General features: G+C 39.9%; 2 protein-coding genes across 3 annotated transcripts; one reads left to right on the top strand and one right to left on the bottom strand.

Annotated features, from left to right (window-relative positions):
* Positions 1-1,992: 1,992 nt before the first annotated feature.
* LOC134873487 (mothers against decapentaplegic homolog 4) lies at positions 1,993-10,561 on the top strand. The gene is made up of 10 exons (XM_063897125.1): positions 1,993-2,253; positions 3,598-4,003; positions 4,293-4,467; positions 4,839-5,093; positions 5,335-5,442; positions 5,552-5,602; positions 6,106-6,289; positions 6,721-6,889; positions 7,090-7,228; positions 7,690-10,561. The coding sequence occupies exons 2-10, from the start codon at positions 3,764-3,766 to the stop codon at positions 7,899-7,901; spliced, it is 1,533 nt and encodes a 510-aa protein (XP_063753195.1). The 5' UTR covers positions 1,993-2,253; positions 3,598-3,763; the 3' UTR covers positions 7,902-10,561.
* A 731-nt stretch (positions 10,562-11,292) lies between these two features.
* Positions 11,293-19,533, bottom strand: LOC134873486 (RNA-binding protein MEX3B-like). 2 transcript variants are annotated; one of them, XM_063897123.1, is made up of 5 exons: positions 18,724-19,529; positions 17,347-17,585; positions 17,107-17,152; positions 15,327-16,048; positions 11,293-14,991 (listed from the first exon to the last, which is right to left on the bottom strand). In XM_063897123.1, exons 1-5 carry the CDS (start codon positions 19,316-19,318, stop codon positions 14,593-14,595), a joined length of 2,001 nt encoding a protein of 666 aa, XP_063753193.1. In that variant the 5' UTR covers positions 19,319-19,529; the 3' UTR covers positions 11,293-14,592. The 2 variants fall into 2 exon arrangements, with proteins under 2 accessions (XP_063753193.1, XP_063753194.1); XM_063897124.1 differs by having other exon boundaries at positions 14,655-14,986; positions 18,724-19,533.
* Positions 19,534-19,713: the final 180 nt, after the last annotated feature.

The following is a 19,713-nucleotide window of genomic DNA, read 5'->3' as shown; positions in this document are numbered from 1 at the left end:
AGCTATGCTTACTCCCAGAAAAACATCTGCATCTAATGCAGGATGAACGGCAGTCATGTGGAGAACAGTCGCATTTCACTTTATGATCAGTTCAAGCTAAATATAGTAAATGATTGCATCTTCGTCAATTCGCAAATTAAATTAAATTGTGAATTTGATGAGGTTGAGAGCTAAATGTCTGCTGGATATCCAAGTCTCTCTTTTTTTTAATATGACGAGGAACGTAGATAACAACACATTTTACATAGGGCGTGTGATTTGACTAATTTCTTTGTAAAAGGGTTCTTACCAGAGCACATCATATGTTTGATTTAAGTTTTATAACCTATGTTTTCACACACAAACTATGGATGCAGGCCTGTATCTTGAGTTTGATTGATTTCCTTTTGCCTATTCTTGCCTCTCACTCATTCACTTTTTTTTTCATTTAATCTTCATTGATGAAGGTTAAATGTTTATTACAATATATTTATAACCAGGTTCAGCCTGTAAGGTATAGTAAAATGTTAATACCATTGAATTTTTGATATCGACAGTCCATCAGTACCAGGCAGCGTTTGTAGGCTGGTGCTTACTGCCCTCTGTTGGTCAGTACGTAGAATTACACTACAAATGTATGGCAGTCAACGGGTTCCGTATTGATGATTTTTTTTATTATTAGTGTGTTCATGCAAAAAGAAAATATAACGATAAACTCTCATTCCCCCATTGTGACCCTCCATCATTCTTCGTCAACATTATGCATCTATCTTGTTTATCTTGATGTGCTACTTATTCTGTCACAAACTATTCTATTAGGTAACCATGTAGAAAATGAGTGTATGAATGGAAAAAGAAAATAACTTCAGCAGCTTCAGAATTAAAACTCTGAAAGAGTAAAGAGGCGGTGAAGCACATGGAAAACCTGCGAGTGTCCCTTGGTATTTCCTTTTAAACTCTTTCGATGGCGGAATTGGATATAAAATAATGAAAGGGAGATTAGGGAGCTAAACGATTCAGAAACAAAGGGAAATAAAGAGAAAATGCGTTGACAATTAATGTCAAATTATGGGAGCATGCCAAGTACATTAGCTACCAAATTTGTGCATTAATCATCATCTTGCGGCTGTCAACGGGTAATATTCACATCTGTAAATTGGAAAAAGTGATAACCAGTGGGGCATCTCAAGTGTGTATGTTTGCTATAGAGAGAGAGCATTTTTATATTCTCTTTACAGTCGAGAGGTTATAATTCAAGTGGGAAATTATGCATACGTCTAATTTTCGCACACTGCAACAGATTTCACTTCACTAATTAGCACCTTGTTAAGTGCATTGGAGAAACTAACCTTATAAATAAGTATTATGGTGTTGCAGCTTAACTGTTGTAATGTTATACTTTGTTAAGTATGCATTCATTAAACTGAATATGGAAACATTTCTCTATCTACCTTAATCAATTCAAATATTTTTTTCTTGGTCTTTGTATTTCAATCCTAACAAACTGATATCACAAGTATAACAATCCGTCCAACTGGTAGACATAAATACATCTATACCTCCTAATTTCCTGCAACGAATGTCAAATCAATCAGGCTGGACATGATTATGAAGTCTTGAGGATGGTGTACATGATTTTAGAGGAAAGTATGATTTAATACAACATCGCATGATTGTATTAACGGGCTATGGGCAACAGTTAATTAACTATTTCAATTATCTAGCCTTGTTTTTCCAAATGACAATTCTTGTTTGGGGTAATTGTTCTGTTCTTCGTGAAAATTCGGTTGTCAAAAGAAATAAAAGTAGATTGATAAATCAGTTAATCGCCGGACTAGTAGTAACGATAGTAGATAAGTAGGATAAAGGGCTTATAATAATATGAAGTCAACAAACCCCTGTCCCCAGCAAAGCAACAATTTGGATGCCAGCTGCCATAAAATACCCACCGAAGAAGAAGAAGAAGAAGAAACCCCTGTCCCGTGATACGCATGCGCAGCGCGCCATTGAACGAAACACTGTGAGAAGTGCGTGAAGTGGGTCGGGACTTGACACGAAATCTGAGATTTCACTTGAATTGCAATCCAGTTTCGAGGATGTAAAGCTACAGGTTGCGGAAAAGGACTTTTATTCACCATGTTTTAGTAAACAGCTTGTAAAATTGATGAAAATAATCCAGGAAGCGTACAGGATCTGCACACCCCACCGCTGGCACCGTCGGTAACTTGGGACAGGCAGGGCTCTGCTGCTAGCTGCTACACCAGCTAAGATAAGGTAGCGCAAAGTGCTAATGCTAGCTATTTTACAAAGCCTTGTGTCGTTTTCAATTATAAACCATTAAGGGAACTTATACCAAACAAGGTCTTCGCAGTAAAACTGTACTTTGATATTACATATCGACCTGTTTATTCGGTCGCTGCATAATAAACAAACATCACTGCTACCCTCCTAATAGCACGCTACGTTTTCTACTGTGCTATCTATCAACATTAATCGGCGCTAGCTGATATGTTTAGTAGCAGGAAGCTAGCCAAGCTCACGTCAAGCTAACTGAATTAAACGGCTGTTTCCGGTCAAAAACCGTAAGCGATTAGTAAAAGTTTTTAACTTATGAAATTGATTTGATAAGAAATATATAGATATGTGGCAAACATAGCATTAAGGTTTCATTAGTATTGTGTTTGAGACGTTTGGATTTATGTTGTTTATTCATAAAAAACAAAACCTACCATGATCTAAAGTACGTTAAATGGTTGCCGATAAGGACATGCTATTTAAAAGGAGTAAGTACAACACGTTCAAGCTTAAGCCTACACTCGTTAATAAGACGTATTTGGGCATAGCATGTCAATGAATTCACTATCACTGACTAAAAGGCAACTATGTATAAGTTGTTATAATTGTCTAATTTCATTGGGTGTAGGCTCTTCCACAGTTCAACACATCTTATTAAGGCACACTTGTAATTGTTGTTTAGAAATTTAGAAATATTTGCCACTATTTGAGTCCTCATGCGTTTTAGTCAAAATGTCACCTTTTTATTTTGAAGACGAGGGTTGTGTACTTCCGGTGAGTTTTGTCCGTGTGCAGTAACTTCCCAGGGAAACGGCAGTCAGAGTGGCGCCGCTAGCTAGCTACAAGAAGGCAAGCAAAAACAACTTAACCCTTACTTCTATCCTAGAATGAACAGTTCCGGGGTTTTATGAAATTACACAGATGTGCATAAACTACTGCTTCGTCATGTGACGAGTTCATGGCTTTGCTAGTCTTTTTATTATACTGCTAAATATTTCGTTAAATCGTTAGAATAGTGTTTCTGATTCATGCCTCCTGCCTGCTCGGGTCTAAGTAGACATTATTTATGTTAATCGGTTTTACTTAATAAGCTATAATGTAAACCAGAATGAGTCAATATTGCAGCACAATAAGGTGGCATGTAATGACAGCCGAACTTTCTTGGTCAGTTGCCAGTTTATTATTCCAACTAATGATCTCTAATATAACAACAATACAACTTTTCATATGAGGCAGAACAAGCCTTGTAAACGACTTTAAAAAACGTGATCAACATCAATCTCAAACAGTTTGATAAAAAGTCGAACATTGTCCTTTTTTCAGATTGTGTCACCTTCCTTCCTGATGCTGTGGGGCTTGTGAGGACACGCATCTTCCTCAACTACAGCTGAATTGCTGTAAAGATTGTCTCTGCTGAGGCTTCGTGATTGAGTGTCAACTACATATAAAAATATTCTCAGAAAGTGCATTGAGAGAGAGAGAAGTCAAGATGTCTATCACTAACACGCCTACCAGCAATGATGCCTGCCTGAGCATTGTGCACAGCCTGATGTGTCACAGACAGGGTGGTGAGAGCGAGACGTTTGCCAAGCGGGCTATTGAGAGTCTGGTGAAGAAACTGAAGGAGAAAAAAGACGAGCTCGACTCCCTCATCACTGCTATCACCACCAACGGGGCCCATCCCAGCAAGTGTGTGACCATTCAGAGGACTCTCGATGGACGACTACAGGTAGGAAGATACAGACACCTCGTTCATATATTTAATAAACGAAGGTTTACCAATGTTCTAGATGTTAGTGTTTATAAGAGCTATCCCCGGGAATGAAGTTTGGTGGGCAGGATGCACTTGACCAGTGTGTTTTTAATCTAGTCTGAACAAGCTGCTCTAGTTGAAAACGGGCTGCATTCAAATAGATATAGTTGACACTACATTTGACCTCAGTTGTAAGGGCAGTGAGTTCACAAATGATTTAACTCTGTTTTCCTGTATTCATCCTCTATCTTTTTGTTTTTACCAGGTGGCGGGACGTAAAGGGTTCCCTCATGTAATCTACGCACGGCTGTGGCGGTGGCCTGACCTGCATAAGAATGAACTGAAGCACGTCAAATACTGCCAGTTTGCCTTTGACCTTAAGTGTGACAATGTGTGTGTCAACCCCTATCACTATGAGCGAGTGGTGTCTCCTGGCATAGGTGAGTAATGGGGAAGCTTCCAGTTTGTTTGTTTTTTAAAACTAAACGGAACTATACACAATCAGAGTAAAAGATTCAGTTCTTTGTTCTAACTTACTGATCATTTAAATGTATGTAAAAACCGATACAGCAAAGGCCATGAAATTAAATGTAATACAGTCTAACTGTGATTATTAAATAAAGAAGAGGACATTAACAGCATGAAATGAATAGCTTTATTCAAAAGTTATTTTGTTCACAAATAGTCTCTTTGTTTCTACATGTATACATTTCTTTCAATCTTTTTTTAAAGCACTGTTGGACTGGAGTACATGTGTAAATTGTCACTCACTAACACGTTCCTGCCTTTAATTATGTTCCTTGGTGCACAGACTTATCAGGACTGACACTGACCAGTTCTGGCCCCAGCTCTGCTCTAATGGTGAAGGATGAGTATGATTTTGATGGTCCCCAAAGTCTGCCCTCAATCGATGGAGGGCACTCCATCCAGACAATCCAGCACCCCCCCTCCACCAGCCGCCCGGCCCCCTCTGAGCCGTTTGCCACTCCAAACCTTCTCCCACCTGCTGAGGCCTCCACCTCCGCCTCTACGTCATCTTTTCCTGCCATTGCTGCTGGATCAGGCAGTTAGTACAGTTGTTACATTTCCCTTTGTGTATCCTGATGTCTGTATTGGTTTGTGCATGCTATATTTGTGTGTAATTGACAGTTACTGTAAATATTTGTCACTCAAAAAATATGACTTCAGGAAGATGATGTATCTGTTCATGTTCACTTAAACTCAGAAGTAATTCATGTTGTGCTTCTTTTTATTGTCACGGCTGATTGGGTTCTCCTTATAGACTTCTGTTGTCCTTTACTCCTCAGGTGCCAGCGCCACCTGGTCCAGGAACAGCAGCTTCACACCGAACATACCCCACCACACCAACGGCCATCTACAGCACCACCCCCCTATGCCTCATCCAACACACTACTGTAAGTACACTATCACTACAGCTTCAAGTTCATCTACAGACACATGACTTTATAAGTTGCCTTTATTTCAAAGCGGGTGATCACTGCCATTGCTCTCTGTTTCTCTCAGGGCCGGTGCATAATGAGCTCGCCTTCCAGCCTCCTATATCCAACCATCCAGGTGAGAACACAACATCCAGAAGTACATAGACCCTGGGCTATTTTTTTGGCTTGGTGTTTTAGAAAACGGTGTGAATAGATTTGACTAACAGTGCATCGTTCTGCATATTTATCTCCATACATTCAATCATAATAGAAATGTCCTTTGTGGCTATCATTGCTAAAAGCAGTATGGCCCATTTCAACTGTTACTTCAAGTGGGTGACTACATAAGATATAAAGCTTTGTTAATATGTTCAGTTTGATGGCCTCTGGGTTAACTTTGATTGTTATTAGGGCAAATGTACAATTTCCTTTCAAATTATAGCATATAGAGCTGAAACAATGAAACAAACTGATTCCAAATATTGTTGTTGAATAATGGTTTTACACATTTTTCAAATGAAAACGTGGCTTGGTTGTCTTCATTTCTGGAACTTGAAAATATTACTTCATCAATGACGAGGACATTTTTTAATTCATTAAATAAAACGGTTGACATCAGTTTTCTCCCTTCTGTTTCAGCTCCTGACTACTGGTGCTCAATTGCTTATTTTGAGATGGACGTTCAGGTTGGGGAGACATTTAAGGTCCCCTCTTCATGCCCCATTGTGACAGTGGATGGCTATGTGGACCCCTCAGGAGGAGACCGCTTCTGTTTGGGTCAGCTCAGCAATGTTCATCGCACTGAGGCCATTGAAAGAGCAAGGTAGGAACCCTAATTACTTTCAACAGTTAAAAGCTTGCTGCTATTGTAGGCCTATAAGGTCTCAAATGTAACTAAATTGGACTTAATTCTAGTTAAATTTGTAAAATGCATTTTCATATGTGTATGTTTTGGTTAGAGTATGCATCCATAATATCATCTGTTAAAAGCTCAGAAGCACATGTTGATCCAAGATAACATCGCCTAACCTTCTTTACATTTGGAGAGAAATATGCTGAGAATATTCTTGTTAAAAGGATGTAGAACCATGTTTCATGACTAGGCCACCCAATAGTTTCTATTTGTAATTCTAACATCAAAGACAACTGTGAGAATTGTTGAATTCAAACTAAAAATGGCTTTGTTTACAACAAAAACTCAATATGGCAATATTATAACTGCTTTATTCCCTCCTGTCACTTCCTCTCTTCCAGGCTTCACATTGGCAAAGGGGTTCAGCTGGAGTGTAAGGGGGAGGGGGATGTGTGGGTGCGATGCCTCAGTGACCACGCAGTGTTTGTTCAGAGTTACTACCTGGACCGAGAGGCAGGCAGAGCCCCTGGAGACGCTGTTCACAAAATATACCCCAGCGCTTACATAAAGGTAAGCACATGGCCATTAGACTGTAGGAGGAGGACATCCCTCAGGGCTGTGTGTAAGCTCCAAATGTCTCTGTCCATGCAGGCTCCTCATGGTTTCTAAAATGTTTCCCTCCATACTGCCACAGTCTTAATTTAGGTTTCTGCTGTGCAGTAGGTAGTTGCTGATGAACAACATTTGTTAAAGTCTCCTCTATTCGCCAGGTGTTTGACCTCCGTCAGTGCCACAGACAGATGCAGCAACAGGCGGCCACGGCTCAGGCAGCCGCTGCAGCTCAGGCAGCTGCTGTGGCTGGAAACATACCTGGACCTGGATCAGTTGGAGGAATAGCTCCAGCTATTAGTAAGAAACTTTACTGCATATACTGATGCACATTCATACAGGGAAGTAAAGGCAGAGTGGGTGGATGTTCATTTACTGCTAACAAGCAGGGAATGTGAGCTATGTACTTGCATAATACGAAAACATAGAAATGCTCAGTGAAAAATGTTCTCCGGTCAAACAAATATAATGTTACAGAAGTACAAGATTATATAGAGTTATTTTGAATTTTCATTCAGTTACATTCAGTCAAAAATGTAGCTGAAAGATTTTTTCAGATTTTCTAGTGTGTACTATATCTTTTGGTAACTATTTTTCATTCAATTGGATATAATTGTTTCAGCTCAAGTTAATGGTTCTCATTTGAAATTACAACTAGATTGAGATATTCATGTTGGGTTAATACAGTTCTTTAAAATGTAATACATGTTTTTTTCCACACAAACATTATCCCACTCACCTGATCTGTCCTCTCCTTTCAGGTCTCTCGGCAGCAGCCGGTATTGGGGTAGATGACCTACGGAGGCTGTGTATTCTCAGAATGAGTTTTGTAAAGGGCTGGGGTCCCGACTACCCCCGACAGAGCATCAAGGAGACCCCCTGCTGGATTGAGATTCACCTGCACAGAGCCCTCCAGTTACTGGACGAGGTTCTGCACACTATGCCTATAGCAGACCCCCAACCTCTGGACTGAGATCTCCCCCACCGCAGCATCACACTGCAGCGTACAGCGGCTACGGAAGTCTTCCTCAGTGAACCGTGTGTGTGTGTGTGTGTGTGTGTGGAAAATCCAGTAAAACAGCTGTGACACTGTAGCTCTCCCACAACGTTCAGGTGTTTTTGAGGTACCTTTGTGCACTGTGGCCCCTACTTTTGCTTTTTTTCAGCATTAGTGACACTATAATTAGCTAAAGCCATATATTAAATGAAGATATGTTGCTCTTTATTTTTGATATATGGCTTTGATTTGTTATAACTGGAAAGATGAGTAGACTAGACAGTAACTAAGCACCACATCATGATGATATATGACCTGCAGATCCCATGAAACTGGAATGTACAGCGACTACTCGGTCCACAACTACTGACAGACATCAGATTCACTGAACAATGGAGGAACACTTGAGGGCTGTACAGCTGCGGGATGAGCGTCTGAGCACCAGTAGAGTACTGCTGGTTTTCTTTTCTCAGCTCCCATTCGCAGAGACTGCTTTACCCCTGGCATGAAATGCAAGTGTAGTCCACTATCGGCCATCCACCAATATCACACAGAATTAAAGGACACGCGCCATGCCTAAAGCCAACTCTCACTATCTGAACTGAAACAAGGTCAAGTCTAGGGGCTTCTCTCGGTCGGTATTGTCAAAGTAAAGGTTTAGACCTTACAAACTAGTGATGGGTTTGATGGGTGTATAATGACAAATCTTTTTTTATTTCCTCTTCTCAATTCAACAAGATCCCCACTTTCACAAGACAATATTGTCCTGAATTACAAAGTAAATCTGTTTTACGGACTATCTGTGAAAATATTATTTCGTCACTCGCTCAAATATTGTGATAACAGGATCCTCAAAGATCATTCGTCGTTGGTAATTTTCCACACTGGTCTCCTCTCACCTGTTTCAGTTTTGGTTAGTGTTTTGTAAAGTGCCCTGTTATGCTGCCCAAAGGATGAATCTCATGCATCCTCTTTTCTCACTTTCACTCTGAGAGCAGAACAGCTAGTTTGCTTTTGTTCAGTAAAATTGAAGTACATGGGGCTACAGGCAGAGAGAGAGAGAGAGAGAGAGTCCAGTGGACTTAACCACAGGTCACATTAATTAGGAAATGTAATTAAATTTTAGTGATTACGTTTCGGTTTCTTTTCAATTGTATCACTCTTTATCTCCAAGCGTACCCGACAGACTCTCCACTCAGTTGAGAAATATTGTACTGAAGTATCTTAACACTTGCAGCCCGCCTATATACTACTTGATCCAGATCTGTTGTGTATAGTTTACTGACAAGTACAAAAAAGACAAAAGACAGTTTCACAGCAATATCGATATATTTTTGTTACTTTATTAATTGATTTGTATTATAATTTTAGCACTTTAATTATTTCAAGTTTTTAATTCAATAACCCTAATTGAGTTGGTTGTCCTGCAATGTTGAAAAGGGAGTGAATAGACTGGTTTATATTTTATGTAGAAGACGCATCTTTGTGTACGTTAGTATTAAAAACATGTAACACTAAGTCACATTTTTAAAGACTGTTTTTGCCCTTTCACTCTTCTACACACATTGGTAGTTTGGCTGCTTGGCTGTTCTCAGTTGTATTTACAATTTTTTATTTGCAGTTTTCTTTCATTTTTAATCTGTAAATATATTTGTTTTTGAAAAGCATGTCAATGTTTGCATGAATTTTAATGGCAAACTATCCTTTTTATATCTAACCCTTTTTTTCAAATGGAGTACTTCACTTTAAACAGGGAAACTGGACTATCTGCAGAGTGTAGAAACCAGTGCTGCATACTGGAGTGCTGCGCCGCTGGTTAATGAGAAAAGCATTTAAGGCAGACAAAGGGAACAGAAGAATTCATAACTGACGGAAACTATCCAATTTGAGAACTCAAAGTGCTCCTTAAGAAGGCAAATCTGAAGCATAATTATTGTAAATACAATAACTCTATGAATTTCTATGTAATGTCTCTAAAATTAGTAGACAAATTACACTTTCTCTCACAGGTGTAGAAATAAGTGAAGGTAAATTGACACGCAAATGAAATGATTTAAAGTCCAGTCTCATTTTTCCACAGCAAACCGCCAGTAAATTCTGTCTGATCATATGTGTATGACAAGACATTTATAATAATATTGATGTCCTGGTGGGTTACAGATAACACGAAAAGACACATTTTATTTCCGCTGTGAACCTTTATAAGTCTGTCTATTTGGAAATGATTCGATTCGCTATCCTATTAGACATGGTTTCTTTCCTCTGTCTCATCTTTGATTATTTAACTATAATTTGAAAAGCATTGTTTGAAATAATCCTTTTCCAAAAGCACGAATAAGAGTCACATTTTTTATTTTATTTCCATAATTATGCAACAGATTATTCAGGAAACAGGATATTTTATGATTATGTTACTGAAAGAAGTGATGCTGAATTATGTCTGGAGAAATATTGTTATGTTTTGTCATGCTTAAAGGTGGACAGATGTTTTTATATTCCTTGCAGTTACTATAGGAGCCTAAAGACACGGCTCAAAGGAGTTGATATTGACTACTATGACAGATTGCAGATATACATTTTACCTGTATTTCTTATGTGAGAGTCTTTTAATTAAACATGGCCTGATATTCTCTAAATTGTGACCTGTTTGTTTTCTTTAAAACGGTAAGTGGTGGCTCAATACAACACATCGCAACATTAAATATAATATTTTATTTTCAAAGAGCTGCAACCAAGACATGTTTACAGTTTTTGGGACTACACCTCTGCCTGTTTTTATGTAGTGTGATTTATGTAGGTCAGTGTACCAAAATACATTTTGGTATGTCATAGCATGAAAAGCACAGCTGTATTAAATGAAATGAAAAGTATAGACTAGTTCTTAGCCAGGTGTGTCTCCATAGTGGTTGACATTCCAGACAGAAACATTTTATTTATCTCAGCATGAAGTTAATTTTAGGTTGTTATATTTGAGCATTTTCGTGAGTTTCAAACACATATAGTCAAGTTAAACCAAATGAGAATACATCTTTGGCTGTGAAATGCTAACACTAATCACACACTTAAAGGCTCTCTACCACTGATGAACCCACGCGTGATTTCAATTATTTTCGAGTTTTTGGGCAATTAGTGGTAATGCAAATGTATGACCCTGTGTTTTCATTATTATTTATGTAAACAAGGAGCATGTACAAATACATTAACCTCAGAAAAGAGATGATTTACACCAGATTCTAGCTAATAGCTATAGGCTCTATGCTATTCCCAGCCTCTTCAAAACAATAAGTCTCGCTAGTTTGACATTTTGTTTTGAATGGAACTGACCAAAACTAGAGCCAGGATCCTGTTTCACAAAAGCAAGCACATAGAAATTATGAAAAGTAAATGTTTATTATTAGGGAAACTTGTCAAAATCAAGTAACACATTTAGAAATATTCTTGATGTTCCTCAAAAAGTCCCTGGCAGAATGCAACAAACGTTAAAGCACCATTTGACATAATGAATGAATCACACTAGTCCGACAATTCTTAAAATGAAACCGTCTTTATTAAGTAACTTTAATATCAGAAAAATAAAACTCTTAAATTCTCTTTACAGCAAATATATAATATCAGTGCTTTGGCCGCAATAACTTAAAAGGCCGTTATAAAATATAGTCTGCTTTTAAACTCCTGACTTAATTTGAAGAATTTATATGCCATAAGACTCCTCCGACATATACATAACAAAAGTGTAGTAAAATTAGCAAATACTTTGAACTGTTGGTACAGCTTAACAATATATGTATTTATATATAGATAATCTAAGATACATTTTACAGTATACCGTTCTTAATTTGGTGGCGTACAGACATGACAGGCAGCTAGAATCCTTGGCCTTTTTACAGTTGCAGTGTTACGTTTTACATTGGCTGTACATAATGAAGACATGCTCGTGATGCACATTCCATTCTCCACTAAACGGCAGCTATCAATACGATTATCATCAATACTGTAAACTAATAACTAGACTACAAGCAGATAGCATTGACCCCCTTCTGCAACATTTCTGGGTTTCCAACTCTTCATTCAATTGATCACTCAGAAAAGTAAAAAAAAAAATTAAAATCTTATTGTAAACATTTTAATATAGATATATTTGTGTATATATATGAAATGTAACAAAATAAAAATAAGTTCTGTATATTCATCAGTCATTAACAGTAATATCATATAATACATACACAAAAATGTCAATAAACTGAGGGCTAACAGTGTATTGCGTTCCCTCCGAGAGAGGAGATCCACCCTTCGTAGAGCTGGGAGAAATAAAATAAAAAGGACGGAGAGAAGACCCAAGGGGCAAAAGCAGGGTTTTTTGCACTTTTGGGACTCATTCGGTTCCGTTTCCTTGAGAAATCTCAATCACCCATGAAAGAAGATGATATTTAAGAAACGGAAGTATATAATATCTCCCAAATACCGTTTACAGTTGGAATGCTAGACGGACTGCTGTCCTATGTCCAAAAAGGTAAAGCAACAGTATTGACCTCATGTAGTGTCAGTCCCAGATTACATCATTCCAGCTGGCTCTCCTTCCAAATGTCCATCAACTCATTTAATCCTGTAAAACAAAGTCTAAGGACACTGCCGTTTAAAGCTAAGATTTGAGATGATTTCCACCAATTTGTACCTTTTTCTTGAGTTTTTAGGAGCAGGAACAGACAGATGCGCACTGAAGGGGGGTGGACAAAGATCAGACTATGTTTTGGAGTCCATTCTTGTCAATAGTGTGATAAAATATGAGAAAGGCTGTGCTTACTAGGGCACAAAACAACAGCAATTGAGCTGAAGAGACAGGTGAAATGGGCCAATGAAGCATCTTGTCAATGCATTAAAGCAGGTAATGAAAGTTAACCCTGACTGAAATGTAGTTACCAGCTACCAGCAATCTGAAGGGAAGTGTCTGTCTACAGGTTTACGCCCAATATAGTTCAGTTTATCTCCTTTGGTAGTTTACTGAGATGATTTTTGCATAGGCCTGGTAGACGAGACATTGATGGCTGCTGTCTCAATTTTGCATCCTAATATAATTGATCTGCTTACCAACCACGACATCACATCGCTGTGAGGAGCAGGGTAAGTGAATTGTCCAAAAAAGTAAATGTAATACGGGCAGGAGGAATGTTTCCTAAAGGGACAAGCTGTGCATATCTTTCTGGCCGAGAATCTGGACATGGTTTGCCCAAACAAGGATATAATTGAAAAAAAGTAAAAAAGGGAAGAACATATGGAAATATATGGACATACAAGTAAGATAAAATGGGAGTGTTTGGTGCTAGCAAATAGATGGTAAATATTTGGAAAAGGCTCAATTAAAAATGGGAAGCAAAACCAAACATCCCTGTTAGATAACCTGTGATCACCAGAGAGGCATTTAAGAGATTAAACTTTGAAGAATACATTAAGACCTCGGGCCGTTAGCGTGATCTGAATGGGTAGATAGTGTTGTCAGTTCATTGCAGGCTTTCCAAAAAGGCCACAAGTTTGTTTTAAGACAAACAACACTGCGTCCACTCAACACTTTTTGTTCCAATTTTGTTTTTTCAAACACACTTTTTGTTTACTAGAAATGGAATTAGGCACAAGTTTACCGTAAACAGTTTTGTAAAAGTAGAAATGGAAAGCAACGTAACATCCTGGTATTCAACATAGGGAAGTTAACCCCTTGCTGGTTCTAGTCTGGGAGGGAAGGAAAACTGACGCAACAAGAGGTTGCCACTGGAGTGTGAACAATTTGCAGTTGCGGATTTGACCCACTTGTTTAAAACTCCTTTGTGTGTATGTCTACGTGCTGCGTCAATATGCTTCTGATATAAGCAATACTCGAAAATGTTTGATCTGGAGCCTGTAAACATCATATTCCGTTTAAACGAAAACAGGTACACTTTGCTCGTCTGATATTTACACAAATTGTCATGGGTAGTGTGGCATTTTCCAGGATAATGCAGCATGTGTATATTATATCCAGTTCGACTTCTGTGGTAACAAGGAGCACCCTATTTTATACATATTAATATGTGGGACTCATGTAAACAGGCTCACTTCTGTTTACCTTTGAGTGAACACAATAATTGGGAGGCAAAGGGGCTTGGCTCTATTTCACATAAAAACAATTTGTAGCAGCGAATTAAAAAAATAAAATAATGGAGAAAACTTTTGACATGTTGAAAAAAAATTAACCATGACCTGAAAGCATTATGTTTCTAATGTAATTCAAAATACTTTTTTTTTTAATCGATAAAAAATATAGGTAGGCAGAAACTGATAATGCTTCAGGGAGGAGAACACTTAAATCAAAAATCATGATGAGCAAAAATATATAGATATATATATATCCCACCCCACCCAATGCTACACAGAGGGTTTCCAACCCTCCCATTGATCAATCAATCAATCAATCATGGAAGAAGACTTCACAATGCAGGCACATGTCGGGCTGAACACCCTAACCCATGCCCTAAATATATATCATTCCTTATTCACCTATTCTTCCTCACTTTTGTCAACCAAACACCAGCTATGACGAGTGTGAGGATATACCTAAACAATGAATTTCCCTACATGTTACAATTTAGAAGTGTTGGGGAGGCTGATCCCTCATCAGCCGTCAATAAATGGATTAAAATCAAATGTTGCGCAGCTGAATGGCCTGTGTAACCGGGGACAGGCACACAGGGCAAACGGCGTCTGGACTCTGGCATATATGGGTGGCACAATCTAAACAGAAAAGGTTATGGCCACAGGGAACCAAGGCAGCGATCACCTGGTTATCCATGCAGTGGATGCATATTTCCTGTCCCTTCCCTGCTGATACAACTCCCGGGCGATGGGAGAGGGAGAATTCAGGAGGGGAGGAAGAGGAAGCCGTGCTTTCACTGGAAGAGGAAAAGGCCGAGCTGTAAGAGGGGAACCTGTGGACATCATGAGCCCCGGTCGAGCCGAAAGGCCCTCTGAGAACTCTCCTGGCCTGAGGGTGCTCCAAGGCTTCTGTTGGAGAGAGCCGGGGCGTTCCAGGCTGACTGTTCTGGAGAAAATGATCACAACAAGCATTAGATTACATGAGCATTAAGCATGTCTATATAAAGAGTCAGTTTCTTATTTAAAACAAGTTTCTTGAATTACTTCATCAATATTATGGATACTCGATGAGTTTTCTGTTCTAATATTGTCACTTTTGACTTCCTTGTTCTTTTCACAAAATGGGCAATGGTTAGAAGTAGATGGCAAAAGGCAACTGCCGTAAGACAAATGTCTTCGTTAAATTTGAAAAGTTTCAGTAAGACAAACTGAAATAGTTTAAAACTGTGGGATGGTCATAAGGGAGTTATAGACTGTGTGCACCTGCTGAATTTCTCCTACCTGAGAATGACGAGCATCAAAGGTATGTGGGGGCTGTTGGTCCACATAAGGGCTCCAGATCTGTGGCTGGGTAGCAGGGTGTGATGCTTGAGCAGTGGAGATGGTTAACGGATCGATGCCGGAGGAAGAGCCTGCAACTCCAAGGCTGACCAGCTCCTCAGGAAGAACGTTCTCGCCAAACCAGAAATTTGCACTGCCACCATTACTGTTGTTGTTGTTGTTGTTAGCGTTGGCATTGAACTGACAGGTCGGGCTCAGATCTGCCATTCGGTTACCATTACTGGTGCCATAGACCGAATCAGCTGAGCTGGAGCCGCTGCCCAGGGAACTGGAGCTGTCGTTTCGGTAGGTGGAAGACATCCTGATACCACTGTTGATATTGCTATTGATTCGCTGAGTACCGTTGAGACTCATTGGCAGCAAGCTGCCACCATTTTGGGATGATGCACCTGCATGCAGCCATCCGGCCCCCCCTAACCCAGCTGCTGCAGCATGTTCAAAGCTGACATCTGTGCCATTGTACTGAAAGTCATTGTTGTCAACACCAGGAGCCTCAATATTTCCACAAGATCCTGTGCGGATGGCGATGTGCGCCTCTATCTCATCCTTCGCACGATCCACGTTCTCCGGCATCCCTGTGACCTCAAACACCGGCTCCTTGTCCCGACTTGGCGTCACAATGTATGTGTGGGTCTGTTGCTGAATACGTTTGATGGTTGCCCCTGAAAGATATGAGGAGACCAAGAACTTTATACTATAACACTTGTCAGTAAACTAACTTTAAGTAACTAATCTGGTCACATGGCAAGATGAATGTCAAGTGTGCCTTATCACATAGCGTTTCATGCATGATATGCATGACCAATTTGGAGAAATATACATCTGAGGATAAACAAATAAAGATAAGAGAATAAACTATTCAGGTGCTGAGAACATTAGCTAGAGATCAGATCTGTGTACTTCATTATGCTTGCCTGTTAGCTTGGCTGAATCAGTGTTTGTTGAGTTAACAAAGTCCAGGAAGAGCTATACTAAAGACTGAAGTCACATTTACAGGATCATATTTTCAGTGAATACACTTGTATTCTTCTAACAATAGCTGACATTGAAAAATAAACAAAGCTTTGCCATAATTATAGCGCTGAACTTCAAGATGTCCTGGTGACTCGGCTGGCTCAAGTGCATACTGTCTACCACAACAAGTTTAAGTTATGTTTAGGAACCGTTTCAAATCTAATTTCTATATATTTAATAGGGATAACAACAGAGAGCATTGACGAAAAAAATATACCACTGCGAATGTTCATGTAACAGACATCTGTCTTGATGATTGTAAAGAATATTTATCATTACTTTCATTTTATTTTAAATTTGTTTTCATTATGACTCGTTGCCTCACCTCTCCAGGCTACTGGCACATGGTTGAGATTCGCTGCACTTCAATTTACAAATCAACCCCACGAGTTTCTGTCACTGAGGTGGTTATGTCAACAGGGCAAGGGGTTAAAGACTTTGCCAGAGCAAAATGTAGCTATCTGTAGTAAAGCTGAGCATATTAAAACTAACAGAATCTGGAAGCAAACTTAAACAATCTGAAAGTTCACAACCTTTTTTACATGCTCAGAAATAAAAAGGGTTTTTGTACAACAGTTGTATGAAACAAAAGGAAAGTGTAATTTATTTAAAAAGAAGCAATAGCTTACATATTCAATAATACATATCAAAATCACCTTCTCGGACGCAATGCTCATTTGAATACAGGAACGTTTCAAAAACTCACCTTTGGGACCCACAACCAGCCCTACAACACGATACGGTACTCGCACCTGTAGAGTGAAAATGACACAGGGTAACTTACACTACTGTGAATCAAACACACACAGAGCCTCCGATACTAAACAAATGTGGGTAACATGGATCGTAAGATGCATAACAATTAATGAAACTCACTGCATAGAAATGGCTGTTTCCATCTTTAACACAGAACAACGCTATCATTCATGTTCACATGTTTTCTGACCTGAATGGTTGTCTGTCCAGGTAGAGAGGGGGTCCCTGCACCCGTCGCCGCAGACAGAGGGCCCGTCTTATTTCGAGAGGCTCTGATAAGGGAGAAGTGCTCAGCAGCAGAGAGGATCTCCCTCTTAGCCATGGCCACATCTTCTTTGCGCCCTGTCACAACAAAGACAGGCTGCTCTCCCCTAACCGGTGTCTTAATGTACGTGTTGGTCTTGGCTCGAAGTGCCTTAATCTTACAGCCTGCCAGGAACAAGTGAGACAAGGAAAGAAGAGTACAGTTGGGTCATTGCTGATTCACTTTTCAAATGTACCACACTGCATTAAGTAAACATATTAAACATTGATGATGACCTAATTAAAGGTTATGCCATATGCATTTTCAGTTTCCAGTCACTAATGCCATTTCAAAATTGCATTGCGTATACATTAAATATTCCTTTCAGCTGTGGTTGAGTAGTCCATAACCATTACCAGAGCCATTTCCTGTTGTTGTCAACATTGCAGTCTGTGCACCCTCCCCCAACAAAGACGACATAATAACACTCTCCCAACCCTACTATTGAGCTATGTAAAGTGTATGTAAAAGACCAGATTAAGGCGTTTGATATACAAGAAAAAAGGCAACGTTTAGTTGAAATGAGGAGTCTTGGTTATGTCACGGAGCTAACTATATCCTACAGCTGATGTGGCAAAGCAATGCCAACCTACACTCCGTTCTTCACGTTCCCCTCCAAGACAAAGCAAAGCCTCGTTGAGCACGACTGGGGACATGTGCACTGTCTGTAAAGCAGACAAAACATCCATAATAAAGACGAGCTGTCAGAGCGAAAAGACATCTGCTGGCTTATAAAACTTGTGATGCAAACTTTTGCTGAGGGTGTTGGGCGAGTGTGGTGTGTTGACCCAGTTTGGAGGAGTGCTAAGCTAGCTGAGCTAAGTGTTGCTGAAAAAAGAAATGGTTTAATAATATGCCTTATTTAGGACTAAAGAATGGTCAACATAACTTTTTGATTTCCCACATAATAACGTAGCTTGTAAAAATGTTAGGTATTTATCGAAAACAGCTCTTTACGGTACTTGTCAATGCTGGTGACAACAATAAGTTTATAGCTAACGGTAGCGTGTTGACTAACGTTATTTTCGTACATGAGACGAAAGTACAATTTTGCTACATATTTAACTGCAACGTCGAGTTGAGTGAATATTGAAATATTCTTTCAAAATCAATTAATGTATTACATTTACCATCCTGTCTCAATCTTATTTCGCTTGATTTACTACTGCATGAACTATTTTCCCACCAAGTTTGGTCTAAACTACCATTAGCAACTTTGCTTAAGGATTCAACCAAACCCTCTGAAACACAACAAAGACTCACCCTGCCTGCCCACAATCTCTGCGACGTGCTCGGAGCTCGGCACCGCGACACACTCGGTGGTGTTGACGCTCTTTCGCCGAGCCAGGAGCGAGGACTCGGCCTCGTAGCCAGACTCCCCATACATGCCGGGCGGTAGTATCGCCATGTTGCCAGCCGGTGGGAGGGCGCCGCCGCCAAGCCCGGTATCATCTCCGTCTCCATTGTACAACAAAAGAGTTTCGACGTGCGGAGGCTCCATCCCTGAGACTCCTGGTCCCGGTGGGAGGTGTTGCTGGCGGTGGGCCTGCGCTAGCAACAAGGAGTCGGCTACAACTTCTGGCTCATTGTCCTCGGGCGCTATGTTCACTTCTTCTCCCGAAGGCGGCCGATGCAGGGGCTTCAAGTCTAGGACCGTACCAAGATGGTTAAAATGAGAAACCGGGGGAAGCTGATGGAGGTGGTGGTGATAGTGGAGGCTCTCGTCTACTTGTTCGGGGTTCTGGCTCTGGGTGCCGTGGTGCTCCTCAAGGCCCATACCGGCGAAAGCGTGCACTAGCGGTGGTGGGACCTCGGACTCTCCCTCGTCGGCCTCCAGCAAAGACGTGCTACTCGGCATTATGCAAAACTATTATAATACTGTCGTTAGACTGAAAACGATACAGATAATGAATCAAATAGTTTTTGGTTCAGAAAAAAATAAAAGCGACCCGCGCCTGTTGGTTGAAATGTGTGGCTTTTGTTTTGTCTTTCCAGCTCTCCATGCAGCCCTCCCTACACTGTAATCTCGTATAGCTAGTTCACGCGATACTTTGTTTTGGGGTCAGGCGTGTATTCACAACTATCAGAAAGACGCACAGGGCGCGCATCTTGAAGTGGTTCTGTCATGAGAATTATCCATTACAATACATTAATACATCTATCTTTGGGCTAAACACCCCAAGGCATTGGGAGAGTAATTAAAGTGTTTTCACAGAAAACACATCAATTAAACACTCTGAGAGCAGAACCGTT

The sequence above is a fragment of the Eleginops maclovinus genome, chromosome 12, assembly GCF_036324505.1.
Source record: "Eleginops maclovinus isolate JMC-PN-2008 ecotype Puerto Natales chromosome 12, JC_Emac_rtc_rv5, whole genome shotgun sequence".
NCBI lineage: Eukaryota > Metazoa > Chordata > Actinopteri > Perciformes > Eleginopidae > Eleginops > Eleginops maclovinus.
Note: the sequence above shows the minus strand (reverse complement) of the source record. Positions and strands in the feature narration are given on the sequence as shown.